Source organism: Caloenas nicobarica, chromosome Z (assembly GCF_036013445.1).
Source record: "Caloenas nicobarica isolate bCalNic1 chromosome Z, bCalNic1.hap1, whole genome shotgun sequence".
Classification (NCBI taxonomy): Eukaryota; Metazoa; Chordata; class Aves; order Columbiformes; family Columbidae; genus Caloenas; species Caloenas nicobarica.
In genome coordinates this window covers 19,024,405-19,039,157 of record NC_088284.1, presented here as the reverse complement: position 1 = coordinate 19,039,157, position 14,753 = coordinate 19,024,405, and the positions used below count along the sequence as shown (strand labels likewise).

The 14,753-nt window shown below is 43.8% G+C and overlaps 1 protein-coding gene across 6 annotated transcripts in view; it reads left to right on the top strand.

The window, feature by feature from the left end:
- The window catches only part of PDZD2 (PDZ domain containing 2), a 152,702-nt gene that overhangs the window by 92,714 nt on the left and 45,235 nt on the right, over window positions 1–14,753 (top strand). For all 6 annotated transcript variants that reach the window (XM_065655865.1, XM_065655864.1, XM_065655866.1 and 3 more), the window contains 2 exons: window positions 12,430–12,541; window positions 14,012–14,160. In XM_065655865.1, coding sequence (XP_065511937.1) covers window positions 12,430–12,541; window positions 14,012–14,160 — 261 coding nt within the window. The remainder of the gene's footprint in view (window positions 1–12,429; window positions 12,542–14,011; window positions 14,161–14,753) is intronic.

Genomic DNA, 14,753 nt, shown 5'->3' with positions numbered 1-14,753 from the left:
CTTTCTTCGGGGGGGAGGAAGGGAAAAACAAATAAAAGAGGGATGCTTAGCGTGCTGATGATGGTGTAGTGTTTGTTTGCTAACTTGAGTGGGCACCTAAGCATTCTTTTGGCTATCAAAATACTTTACATTCTGTATATCATGTTTCAAATTCTGGTAATTTTTCATAAGGCTGTAGGTGAGCAGCGCTTAAACATAAAAATCAATTTTGCCCAAACTTAATTTTGTGTGGCTTCAGGATGCATCTCCCCAGCATTCCAGTGATTCTTTTGGCACACATCAGGGGCTATTTGCCACCGGTTTTCTCATGACTTGCCAGCAAGGCTCTGCCTGCTTTTCAGTGATGGCTTTTTTTTTTTTAATCAGGTATTTCCTTTTCAGATTAATATAATGCTAGGGAAAACTCGAGGTAGCTGAAGTTCACACCACCATGAAGACCCAGCTCCACGAGCCTGCCCAGAGTCCCTCAGCGTGGACCTGGGTTTGGAGCCTGCCCCGATGTCCATCCCAGTGCTGCCCAGTGGTGACGGCTTGATGGAGACCCAGTTTGATGTGCTGGCCTGTGTGGCACTCTCACCCCTGACGGCAATAGCTCTGTGCTTTCATAGTGCATCCCTGGGGGATAGAGGGGAAATCACAGAAATCTTAGTACAATAAACACATTAGAAGAATAGTAAGAAGATTTTTTTCTTCTTCTTCTTTTCTCTGTTTCTATTAACTTTTTGTTGGAGGGGCTGTAATTCAGAGGGATTTAATAAGTTTCTGGTGATTCTCAGGACCTCTTCTTTTTTCACTTGAGATGCTCATGAAATCCTTCCCCTTCTAAACCAAATTGTAGGATGTTTTTGCATTCCTCACGTAATTGCCGTCTCAGCCTCAGGAGTGCAGACAGAGCTCTCTGCAACTTGATGCGGGCAGTCTGTACCATGTAGGCTCCTCGTCTGCCCCCACAGCCCGATCCATCTTCATCAGATCAGGGCAGCTTGAGCTGAGCTGGGCTGTACAAATCCTGTGTGCCACCAGGCAGGACAGGTATGGTAAATGTGTGGAAAAGATAAGCTTCACACATGGCTTTTTTCCACCTGGCAAGATGAGGGGGATTTTTCATAGCAAAGCTTAGAAGCTGATTTCAAGGTCACTATGGACATGAAATATGACGTGATTTTATTTTTTTAAGAGTGTGTGTGTGTATATATATATGCAGCTATATAGTCATATAGATTACTACAAATTGCTTTGGAAAATACTGGGTTTTTGCTGCTCCCATTCTGTTGATGATACTCACTTGCCTTCTCTTTCTCTTGCGTATATTCTATTATATTTGTACTGTAGATAAGGGATGACAGTGTGTCTGATGCTTAAAGCAAGAACTAAGCTGGGCCATTTTTAACCAATACAAATATAATTGTTTTAGACTTCCAGGGTGGGTCGTACTCCGCATCTGGACCAGGTAACTGAAACTGTCGTCTCAGTTTAAGCATCAGACCTCTTAGATTTGAAACTGATTTTCAACCCAGCTCTGGCCAGGAGTTACCTTTCTCACCAGTTTCTCTCCTCTGACAAGAGATAAATGAATTTTCTTGTTGACTGTGCAGGACCTTATAGAGACTTAGGGATGCTGTCCGGTGCAGGGTGGTTAGGTAACAAAAAGTAATTCAGAGTGATTTATCATCTGCTGAGGTTTCACTGTCCCTTTGCTGACCAGCACACTGCATATCTAATTCTCAAGCAAGTGTAGAAGATACTACAAAACTTGCAGGAGCTCTTAGGGTTTTTTGAGGTCTTCTTTCATCAGCTTTGCTGTGAATCTATTTCAGTGCTGCATGTTCTGAACCATTATTTGTAGACTTGATGGACTTGCTGTTAGTGTCTTAGCATCTGGTTGCTTAAAGGCTGAACCAGGCACAAAACATAATCACTTTGAACTAGGGTATATATTCAAATCTCCATCTTTGCAGTGTTTCAGAACTCAGCTGGACCAGGCCTTGAGCAACCTGATCTAAGTTGTCTCTGCTTTGAGATGGTGGCTGGACCTGGGATTCCCAAAGGTCCCTTCCAACCTGGCTTACTCTACAGAAAAGATGTTAAAAAAAAAAAAAATAAATCTCTAGGGGATGTATGTTAAAAATTTTCCCTGTGAGAAAGTTCTTTAAAACTCTTAAATTCTGCTCCAGCATTTCCAGCCAGGGAAATATAATCTGAGCTAATCAGCTTCCCCAGGACACAACAGGAGAGTTCATTGACACTTGAAAACTATAATTTAAGAGAAGTATCACTTATAACTCTTATTGAAAAGTCCACTTGTTGTGCTTCATTAATAAAAATTATGTAATAGAATTAAATTGGAGCTCTGTTTTTACACAATCTCCTCATGTAAAGCTCCGTTTAACATGAAACATCACTTAAAGTTGTGACTTCAGTAAAACTTGTGCTGCCAGGCAGGAAAAGGATTACCTTAATATCCTTAAAGTGCGTTTCTTTTAGAGCTAGTTTGCCCAAAATGTTCCTTAACTTCAGATACAAAATACTGGGCCACAGAGCCATATTGTGTTAAATTGCCCTAAGGCACTTTGGGGGTTTTAAACTCCCCCCGCCCCAATCCATATTTTTGCCATGTGCTATTTTAAAGTGTCATTATTTATGTGCAAGTGAAATAGGATATGATAGTATTTTCCTTTGACAATTTATTTTTATTTCTAATTCACTCTTCCTAGTATTTCTGTTGCTTGAAGTTGAATCTGTCACTGCATCGCTGGCTGGCTGGCTGAGCAACCTGGGAATTGAACTCTAAAGAGAAAGCAGGTCGGCCAAGAATTTGCAAAGTGGTTGATTTGGGGCATTTGGCGTCCCCAGACAGAGGCATGTACTGTTCTTAGTTGCTTCAGAATTTTTTGCCTTTGGTTCTCTTGGTGCTGTGTTGTTCAATATATGATGATCTGAGTACTTTATTTTTGAAGTGTTCGACTTCAGTGACCAGCTTCATGTTAATGGGCTGAAATTCCAAAAAGTTACTAAATACAAGAAAAGGATGTTAGCCTCAGCGGGTCTGGATCTGTAGTTGCTGGAGGCAGGGAGGAAAGCCTGGGGACCGTTCCTTTATACTTTGCTTAATCTCATGCTCTCCTCTGGGTATCTGCTGCTCGTGATGCCAGAGGCAGGACCCTGAGCCAAGTCTATTCCATGCGGAATAGAATTTTACAAAAGAGGATTTTCTCATTTGGGAAAGGAGGTCATTGTTATCCCTAACTGTTGGGGGCAAACTGGGAAGGGAGGCGATTTGCCTCCTCATGCCCAAACTGACCACACAGGTGAGCCCTGGAGATGCAACTTCTGGCAGCATCCCCACCTGCATGACCCTCTGCTCTGAGACAGCAAAACCCTTTCCTCGTGTTTAACCATTTTGTGTTGACCTGGTGTTCTTGATGTGTACCTTCACATGAGCTGTGGCCATGACCTGCAAAGGCCTTGATCATCCTAGAAGTAACAGAAACAAGATGTCTCTGGTTAAAGGTTTCTTGCATGAGCTGGATTTCTTTATCCCTTCCCAAAACTACTTGTGTTTTTTGCAAGGCGTGCAGCTGTAAGTGAATAAATAAGCCTGTTCTGTGAATATGCAGAAAAGCATGTTTACCCCCCCCTTCCTCCCCGTTTTTATATTTTATCTGAGCCATAGGACTGCTTAGTTATTTTCTGTCATGAGTCTTTCTATCTTACTAGGGAATCCATATGTAATTACCTGTAGCCATGCAAGCATAATAAGGAAGAGGATAACAATACCATAAGTTTAAAAACACTCTTGGGGTCAAAAGTTCTTCTGGAAACACTGGGAGAGAATTTCAGAGAAAGCATTAGCATTGAGAAGGAACAGGAAGCATAACTCAACAATTAAGTGTGTGCTGAGTGCAGAGAGAAACGCTCATTACTTGGAGGACTTGAGCATTCATTCCCATTAGGGCGCTGTAGTCTCAAAAGAGTTTGCTGAAACCCGGCTCACTCCTCAAACTGCACTGCATGGCCAGAAGAAAAAAAGCAAGAAAGAGCTTTTGCTGTCAGAAATCTGCTCTGCCCTGAAACACTTTACTTGATGGGGAAGGAAGACGAAGAGGCTGCTGTGAGGTGAGGTTGTGGCCAGCCCTTGACCTGGAGGAAGGTTTAATAACTCCTCTTCATGGTGAGGGCTGGAATAGTTTGCAGATCCTGCCTCTTGCCACATCGCCCATGGAAGGGGCAGGTGAGGGCAGGGTCCAGCCACACAACTGGAGCTGCTGCTTGTCTGTAGATGCTGCATTTGATGGAAGTCTGGCAGCGCGGTACCTTCCTGAGATACAGTCTTGTCCAGCGTATCTGTGGGTCTGTGCCTATGCAGTGCCCTTCACTTGTGCTGTAGCCAAGCAAACATACGGGGTCCTACAGTGACTCCAGAGAACCGGGGAAATGCAAGATTTTAGACTAAATGTAGTTAGGAATTTGGGCAAGGCAAAATGACAAAATATTTGGGGACCAAACCTTGTTCACCTAATGTGGCTGTTCTTCTTGTGTTGTTTCCAGAATCTGAATCACATAAAATTAAGCAATTGCGATTCATCTTACTGCTGGGGGGATGTTCAGTGGTGGGCTGATGGTGGTGGTGTGACACTGACAAGGGCTTGGGGAAGGTGTGGGCACGCATCGCATGAGTTTGGGGAGGAGGAAGAGTGATGAAAGGCTCCTAGTGGGGCAGTGTCATTGAATTACTGTTTTTCACACGTTCTGAAATTCGCTTGCCAAGGAGACATTAGTGTGAATGTGTTCTTCAGGTCAGGAGAGAGTTTCTCAGCAGCAGTTGCATCCTTCCCTGTGCCTGGCTCCCAGCCCTTCTGGGACACTTTCTGCTGCCTCTGGATTAAAGGCAAGCCCAGAGAAAACTGTTTCACCTGGAGGCCAGTACTCTGAAGCGTTCCCTGTAGATGTGATGCAGGCTACAAACTATGAAATATCTCCTCTCGCTCGGGCTGGTGGAAGATAACCTTTTTGACTTGACCATAAATACCAGTGTAGACAATGCCCAGGGTTATAATTTTTGCTTTTCTGTGTGATCTATTTGAAAGCCAAGTCAGCAGAGTAATAGAAACACAAGTTTATCTACAGTACAGGTTCTTCATGGTCTTTGTTTTTGTGAATGAGGGTTTTTCCCATAAAGCAACAGATACAGTACAGCCTGTCTCTCCTTTGGCTGTTTGGATAACTGCCCAGTTTTGAAGGAGATGAACTGCCTTTAACAGGCTAAAAATAACCCCCTCATGGCACTGGAACAAGAGAGATACTGTCACAGCCATGCAGTTCACATACATTAACAGAAGGATGATAAAAGCTGTAGGATTTGAAAGTTAGTGTGTGTGTCGTATCATCACATCTGCAGTTTGTTTATCTGCAAATTCTTGAGTGTGTACACAGTCCAGTCTTGGCTGGGCTTAGTTAAAACTCATTCTAGATGAGCTGTGCTTTAATAAATATGGCCTATATAATGTATGAGGCTTTATATCCTTGATTCAGGTATGAAAGACACTTAATGCTTATGTATTCCGTATCTTCTCATGTACTTAGGATGATATAAAATGTAGTTTTGGAGCTGAAATCCAAAACTGTCCACCAGCTGTGTCATGGGAACACTGCAGCTGTGGGTTGACTTCGATATTAGGAAGGTCTTGTTTCATTCTCAGGAGAGTTGTTTATTTTGAGGATTGTTTATTGCTTGCTTTGTCTTTCGCTGTGAGCAAAAAGGTTGTCATTAAAAAAAAAAAAAAAGAAAAAAAAGGCCAAAGAAATTTATTGTTTGTCATCATGCGTAGGCTCTGGATTTGTGCTAAGCCATGAGCTGAGCATTTATTAAAGAAAATAACAGAGGAGCTGGACCGGCTTTCACACAACCTGAGTTCCATGTTTGTCTCCTCTGTTTATAAGGACTGATCTTCTGGGACCTCTCTGCAGCCCATGGAGACATCTCGTGGGCAATGACTAAACTGCATGCAAACGTGTGCTTTTTGATGTTTGGGGAGGAAAAAGGACGAAGCATGAAAAAGAAAACAGCAGTGATCTGTTTGTGCACCATTTCAGAAATGTATGCAATTTGATTTCCTTTAGCTTAGAAGCTGTTTCTAGTGAAAATCATAATATATTGCAGAAGAAGAGTAATCTGGTCCAAAGAGGGCTGGGAACTGTTTAGCTGGGAGCATCTTACTATTTCCAAGGCATGTGTTGTCTGTGCTATCTGTTTGTTGGAGAACTTAGCTGCATTAGCCGTTTCCTGTATTTCTTCCTATTTAAAAGGACCTTTTAAAAGAAGTTTTATCTCTTTAACGTGATTATTAATTTTAGCAACTGTTTGGAAACCTGTAAATGAAATCAACTTTACTTAGCTGCAGCCCTGACCCTAAATATAACATTGCACTAGTGAGTCTTTGGAGCCAGCCCAGCTGAGATCCTGCTGCATCGAGAACCTGCCAGCATCCTCTGAGCCATGGTCAGCATGTTGGGGCTTCTGTTATCAAACACATTGAAGAAGGTTTTGAGGTGTGTCTTGTACAAAATAAGTAGAGTGTTTTGGAAGATGAGAGCAACTCAGCTCTTCCACAGTGCTTTTCCAGTCTGTTTGCTGAGTACATGGGCAGGCATTGCTGCTGCCTCAGTGTTGGTGAGTGCCAGGTTGTGTTTCATGTGCAGGTTTGTGTGTGTCTACTCAGTAAAAAGCAATAAAAATAACCACTGGGGTTTTGTACCTCCTGAAGTTGACAGTAGTGCCCTTTCGAGCACTTACTGTGTTAGAGTGAAGGCTTAGGGTGGCTTTTGAGTGCAGGCATTTGGTAGAGTGATAGACCAGGCATTCTTAGACACCACTTTAAAGGCTTTTTGTTTTGTTTATTTGGCATTTCCACCTATTCAGAAAATAGGGCAGCTCCAGTTCTTGACTCTTTATCAGACTTCCTGATCTCTTTGCTACACATGAACTGGGAGTTTTACAACACTTTCTTTATAATTAGATAATGGAGGCCTCATGTTCCCATCCCCTTCCCCCACGCTGGAGGAAGCACAGGCTGGACCCAGTGGTACCAGCACGGGTAATTCCCAGATGAGCTACTGGGGGAGGTGGCTGGTGCTTTGTTTCCCCAGTGGTGCTAAATATACCCCAAGTCTGAGCCCTCCTGGGGCCTCGCTGATGGAGCCTGCCCTGGCCAGCGTGCGTAGCTGCTCTCTGCCTTGGCAACCTCACACTTGGGGATCTAAGATTCCAGTTAAGGTACTGAATTAGTTCTGACATGGAGGTGATATTCCTCCTCTTTTCCTCCATCCCTGGCTCCACTTGGATCTCTGTGTTTGTTCCATGACAGAGGGGAGCGGCAATGCAATACTCTTTGGAAGAGGGAGTCCTGTAGCTTGCTGCAGAAACAATTAGATCTGGGTTTAATTTGGATTTGTGAGCCCCGTGGTTCAGCTGAGGGTGCTACCTGGGTGTTGAGAGGTGCTGTGTTTCAGAAAGACCTCCCAAGGTGCTGCAGCCCCTGATGCTGTGTGTGCTTGCTTGTCCAGCTCTTTCCAGCATCCCGGCAGCTTTGTGTGTGCCCTAAAACAGAGCAGTAAGCCATGGAAGACTCAGTGCTGGCCAAGATTAGAAAATCCATGTCCTCTGCATTGTTTGTAGTGTTAATTCTGGTGAATTATAGTGCTGCGCTTTGTAATTTATCTGGGAGATAGGCTCAGTTAAATTGAAAAAGAGCTAATTTAAAAGTGTGGGTATTTTACTTCTGTGCAAGGTAGAGGGGTCCGTGGAGCTCTCTGCCTACCAGATGCATTTAAGGCTTAAGACATGCTGTGCCCCAGAAAGCAATAAATAATCATACAAATAACTGGGACAACCAGAATTATAACAGATCTTCAAAGAATATCTCCAAGACGTTTGGTAAGGCTAAAGCTTTTAAGACATCGGCTAGTCTTGAGGGACTAAGAAGAAGGACGTTGTGTAGAGCTCAGCTAAAGCCAGGTTTCCATGGGGCATTTTGCACCTTTCTATGAGGGGCTGGTGCTGGCTGCTCTTGGAGACTCATTGGGTCTATCCTGCCAGCTGTCCTACAGACAGCAGCATTTGAGTGTTCTGTGGTAAATATGTTTGGGGTCACACTGCTTAAGGAAAAACTGTCCTGGCTTTGTCGGGACCGAAGAAGATGAGGAATTACCCCATGGAGGGTTTCCATGTGCAGGGGCATGGCTGTTCCACTTTCACATTGCTGTTTTAAAGAAGAGCAGTGGACTTGTCGGTGGACTCGAGGCAGTTGTGGCCCCAAGCCTGACAGTGTTCAAGAAGAGACTGGACAACACCCTCAGACACATGGTGTGAACCGTGGGGTTGTCACATACAGGGACAGGAGTTGGACTCGATGATCTTTGTGGGTCCCTTCCAACTCAGGACATTCTATGATTCTATGACTTGCTTTGCCAGTGCAGGTAGGGCTGAATTTGGTGTGCCACAGACAGCTCAGCCTAATTCTCACTTGTTTTGCCCCCAAACTATCCGGTTAAACTTATCTATGTGCTGCTGGCATTCCTGAGCAGGGGAAGCCGTCAGGCTGTGCTGTGGGGAGTCAGACGGGCTCGCCGATGGGAAAGGCAGCAGCTTCGCAGTGCCACAATGGCAGCAGAAAAGCAGTTTTGCTTACTAAATTGTGTCATCCCTTGCGTGACGCCTTGTTTTCGTAGATCAGCGGCGATTGCCAAGCAGTTCGTGGTTAAACAATGCAGACTCTCATAATCCTGCTCCTCATCTTGCCTAATTAAGGGCCTGGTGATGCTGGAGCTTTGCCCAAGCGAGGGCTCCAGGGGCAGTTGTTCGTGCTGGTGCAGTGCCAGGACTGCGTGTCCCTGATAGTGCCGGTTCCTTTGAAATCAATTGAGATGTCACCATCGCTTGATCCCGCAGCTACTTAATGAACTGGCAAAATGGGCTCTATTTTTAGATCTCCCTTCAAACTACTGTGCATGTTAAAGCTCCCCTTGTCCTTAAGGCCAGGACGGCGTTGGGCAGGATTTATTGGTTTAGTTTAATAAGAGGCATACAGAACTGGAATAATAAGCTCTGTTTCCTTGAAAGTGAGGAAAATTAAAATGGCATGGTTAAATCCGAGCAGCCGCCTCAAGACAGTAAAGCGATACCTTCACGTGTGGCCAGCAGGATAAGGTGGAGCTCGGTTTTTCTTCTTGTCTGAGTTACAGCAGAGCCAAAGATTATAGACGAATGACTTCAGGGAGTTCTCACAAGCTTCGCGGATTGGATTTCTAAGTGTTTTCTGAATAGGATAAAGCTCTCGTTGGTTTATTAGTAGACAGGCTCAACAACTTAAAGAATATCTACTTCGTTGCAAATGCTGGAGTGTCTTTTCCTATATGTTTATAATTAGTGTCAGGAAAGTATTTTTGCTAAAATAAGAAATAAACACAGACATAGGTAATTTAGATGTTTTTACTTCTTAGTGTAGTCTGAAGCCAAGCTGGATAAAATGTAATTTCAGGAAGCTGCTGAGAATGCCTTGAGGCTTTCCCCAGTTATGATGTTTGCACTCACGTGCCTTTCTGTGGATGATTCGTGGGTTTTGCTGCCTGTAGGCTTACAGCCTCCAAGATTGTGCATCAATGAGGTGAAGGAATGGAGTGCACAGTTTTAATGTGAGTGGCAATTGTCTCCTATTTCTCCTCTCACTCCGCTGTGTTACTGCAGAACACATCTGTATTTTGCTTCTGTTGTACATTCAAAATAAATAAAAGCTAAAAAAATAAAAAGCTCCAAACCGAATCCCATGTAGCAAGCACATAAGATGTGTCGAATGGATCACCCTTGAGCCTGAGCTTGGAGTGGAAGTTGACAGTGATGATTTCAGCATCTCTCTGTACACGGCTGCAAACTAACTCAAGTTTTTCCCCAGTGCTCTGAGCTGAAGGAAGCAATCCAGCTTCGGACTGGGAGTTGTGTGGTCTCATCTGGTGTAACTGCCCAGGTCCGTGCATGCCACAAAAACAAACCGGCTCTACAGCTCCGTACCCAAGCTGGGTTGTGCTTAGCTCCAGAAAAATCAGATCAGATCCCTGGCTGTTAGGGTAAGCAGCATGCTGACAGAACTGGCTGCTCTGGGGAGGCGTCCCTCTTGTTTTTCTTCATCCCTATGCTTCAAGTATTTCTCTGCCACAGTGTTGACACTGCTTCAGGGTGCTGATTGTTTTGCACAGCTTTAAAACCACCATCTACGGTGACTTTTGTGTGTTGGTGCAAATGATTTCTACCTTTCTACAAGGGAGACATTTTCACTTAATAAAGAGTATTTTCACTTGTATGGTAAATTCCAACGTAACTTTGTGTGAGCCACAAAGTCCTGGCTCTCTTCCAAACACTTCTCTTGTCTTCTGGGTAACCCCCTCTCTCATAGGGATTGTTGGTGATGCTTTGGTTGTAGCCTAATCGCTGATGGTTTGGATCTCTTGGGTGGGATTTTGGACCTAATTTCTTTTCTGGACTGAGTCCCTCATTAGGGTGGCCAAAGCACAGGTACCTTTTTTTTTTTCAGGCCGATGTAATTATTTTCTTCTTCAGATGAATTTGATTACATGGAGTTGTGAGCTGCAAAGCATTTGATACTAAAGTGGACTCTGAAGTATTTGCTGCAATGCCTTGAAAAATGAACAAGAACTACCTAGGACATGCAAACTATGTATAAACTATGTGTAGCTGTTCATGTCGAAGGAGGAGGAATAAAAACCAGTTTCTATTCTAGGTTCCTTTTATCTGCCAGTTTTATATTTTGCTGAAGCTTTTTCCCTTTGAACTGAAATCACGAAGTCTAGATTCCGAGTAAAAGATGAACTTTGGCTTTCTTGGTTTGGAGAGAAGAGGAACTGGGGGATAGGAACCAGGTTCTTGGGAAGATTCTACCATTTTTAAGCTTGAATAACAGAAGTAGAAATTATTTTAACAGTGAGAGTGTTTGGTCATTTGGGTGACTTTTTAAAATTTTTTTTAAAACTAACTTCCAGCAGATTATATAGTACATGAAAAGCATAATGCAACCAGTAAATGATTGTATTGGAAATTCTGTTGTCCTTGCTGTGAGCTGTCTGAATAATCATGCAGAGGATGCATGGTGGGTGATGGGGTGAAAATGTGAAATAATTAGTGAGTGCATGGGGAGCATGTTGGGGACCAGTGTGTCCTGGCACATCTAGGAAAATGTGACTGTTGTAGCTTGGTAGAGAAAGCACCAAATGGAGGAGGCGGCCAGCAGGGTCTTCCACAGGAGATGTTTTGAGGGGTGTTTGCACGTGGGCAGCTCTGCTCATCCTGGACCATGTGGGAGCGGGACGCTGGGTACGTGTGGCCATGCTGCTCTACGTTGTCACATTGCCTTGTCACCTGCGTCTGGAAAAACAGCCGGTACATGGACTCCTCCTGTCCTGGCGCATTTACTCAGGGTGGCGGAGTTGCGATTCCACCTGTAAATTTAAGTTGAGCGTTTCCAGGCTTTTAACTACTCAGCTGTATAATCTTCCGAGCTTTCTGTTACATTCCCTGTTTTCATCCATTGTGCATCGGCATTCAGCTCTGGACACTAATAATAAAATAACGCTTTATTTTAAAGTGGTTTTCTCTATAAAGATGTGATTGGGGGGGGAGGCGGTTCATTCTGTTTTGTAAAGTAGAAAAAAGGTGCAAATGTGTTACACAAGATCTCTTAAACTGGTGAAAATGTGCACATGCACATGAGGGGGTGTGTGTATCCACGCGTGTGGATTAAGCAGCTCACAGGGGCGCCCGTCATTGGGCTCTCTTGCAGAAGAAGTTCTGTTCCCATGCACAGTTGTGTTTAATACTGCTGAGCAGCTCGGTGGCTCTTGTCATCTTCCCAGGAGCTGATAAATCTGCCCTGGGGATTGAAATCTAAATGGGTGGTGAACTTGGCACTGTGGGGTTAACCGTTGGACTCTATGATCTTAGAGTCTTTTCTAACCAAAAATGATTCTATGATTCTGTGATTCTATGTCTCTGAACATACTGCTGAGCTGAACAAATTGCAATAAGAGCTACATTAAAAATTCGTTAAAATGCACGCGGAAGCGCCTGAATAAGGTCCTGTGGATGTGGGAGACACTCTGGGGGCATTAGTGTGGCAGGCTGCAGAGGATCCCTGGCTGTACTGAGCTGTATGTGTACTCATCGGTAAGATCTGCAATAATGTTGAAAGGCATTGCTGAAAATGACTTAGAGAAATGTGTGCTGGCTTAAAACAATGACATGCTCTGGAAAAAAAAGAGGATGTGCAATGGAATCTTTGTCCCTTAGTAACATTGAGAGGAATTCCATCAACTTCTCTGGTTTACAAATAAGTAAGTTTTTATTTTTTAAATAATTCTTTTTAGGCAGTGGAAACTGAGAAGTCTCAAGATCTACCTTGTGGAGAAGTGTCCAAAGGAAACAACCAGAGTCCAACTCTTGGAAGTGGTATACTGAAATACAGAAGTCGATCCCAAGGTAAAATTGGGTAGATAAAAGATAGCAATACTAGAATTTTTATGTTGTATACTTGCTTTAGCTTTCTAAAAATGAGATAGGTTTTGTTTCCTTTGGAAATCATATTAGTTTAATTTGGAAGGAAAATCCAAGCTGTAAGACTTGAACTACTGTGTGGACAGAAAGATGAAGCAACATTTTGGAAGCTTTTCTCTCTTCTTTTTTTGTTCTTTCTTTCTTCTCTCACTCTTCTTTAACATGTACATTCCCTGTATATTTTAGTGTGCTCTAACATTGAGGTGAGGAACATCTTTCAATGTGCTGTCACCAAAATACTCATTATGGTGAATACTCCCCAAATTTTCTATTGCTTTTTTCTCAAGTCCTAACAGTAACCTGTCTGCAGAGCACAAACACATTCTCATCCCTGATGCTCTCCAAGTCTCCCTCCGTCCTGTATTCACCTTAATTTTCATTTAGTCAGACATTTTTAGTGTGTTCCAGGGAGCTGCTCTGCCCGTAGCTCCTGTGGCTGTGTGCTGGTGGCTCACTGGGGATCCAGCTCCGGTGAGGGCTGATGCCCCTGGGCTGTGGGTGAGGCTGAAGCATCCCCAGGCCTGGGATGCAGCATGGGAAGGGAAGCTGCATTCAGAGATGGGCAGAAATGCCTTTCTGTGGCAGCTCCAACTTAACGTTAGTTTAATCTTAAAACCACGTCATGAAGTCCAGCTTGCATGAATATGGCCTGGCTGCATCTTGGATTTTCATCTGTAAAATAGGGGTTAATTGCCCTTCCCTGCATGGTGGGGAAATAGCAAGCATAAATACGTGGGAGCTGCTGTGACTGAGGGTCCTGTGGAGACCTGGGAGAAAACGACAATTGGAGGATCCCCGGTGCGAGGAGCGGGATACCCTGTGGCTACTTACAGGATGTCCTTCAAGACAAATAATTCTGTTTCTTATGTGAACTCTGCACTCTTCTCCTACTTAGGACTACTAGGATCATTCCCAGAAGGAAAGAAAACAGCACTGATTTGGCACATTTTTCCTTTTTCCATTCCAGAAAAATTTCCCTCAAAGTGACATGACACCTCCAGAAATGAATACTGCTACAGTGTTAGGTCTTTTAATTTTAAATAAATGAAGCTTGAGAGCTTAGTGCACTGGCAAGTGCCATTGGGTGAGAACAGCTGAATTTCTTTTCTGTCCCTGAGCTACCGGCTCAATTATCTTCCCTTTTTCCTTACTACCATGAGCGACAGCATTGAGGAGTTCAGCATCACTAAAATATCATAGAACACCTATGACAGCAAGAAAAGTTTTTAGTTGAAGATGATCAAAACTACCTTCTGACTGCCCGGTTGGGAACTGTGAAGCTTTTTTAAGGCACTCTTTAAGTTGGGATTTGCAGGAGGCAATTATTGTGTGCTGGCGAGAGGATAAGGCAGCTCTGAGATGTTTGCGGGATGTTGTTTCTGTGGTTTTGCCCAGGTGCTGCGTCCCGCTTGGAGTCTGTGGGAGAAGACGATGAGCTGACAGTGGAAAATGGCGAATCAAGTTACGAAATAGCAGTGAAATATTCCCGGGGTGGAAGAAAGCACTCTCTGCCCCAGCAGTTGGAGTCGGCGGGAGCCAGACAGGTGGGTGGAAAGGCAGGGCTGGCTCTGAGCGCCTGGCTGTGCTCAGTCCTTTGGGATCTGCTTGGAGCTCGTAGAGGTCAGAGTACTGAAACAAGTCCACGTAGGTACATCATAGGGACTGAAATCAGGCCTGGACACCAAAATGGGAATGCTTGGCCACCTGTGGAGAACTTCTACTCTGAGTGTGGTGTGGAGAGTATTTCTTGCTGTGGCCAGGAGGTTGATCTTACGAGTTGCAGTTCTAGAGATGTGAGGACTTCAACAAAAAATTCTTGCTTCTCTTTATTTTAATGATGATGTAAGCTTTTTATGTTTGGGTGTTGTCTTTTGTTTTGTTTCGGTTTTTAAGCAGATAAGGACTTCAGTGTATCATGAGGCTACCCTTAATCTTTTTAATTTAAATTGTGGCTGGTACATTACAAAATGATCATACTGTGCAAAAAGCAGGAAAATTACTGTGGCAAGATTCACTTTGACTGTAATGAGCTAGTATTTCATCCCTTGAGCATTCTTTTGAATATATCTGTAAGATCCTTCCCCCTCTTCCCCAACACACACGATTTTGCTGGTATGAGATCTCAGTGCCTGTGCCA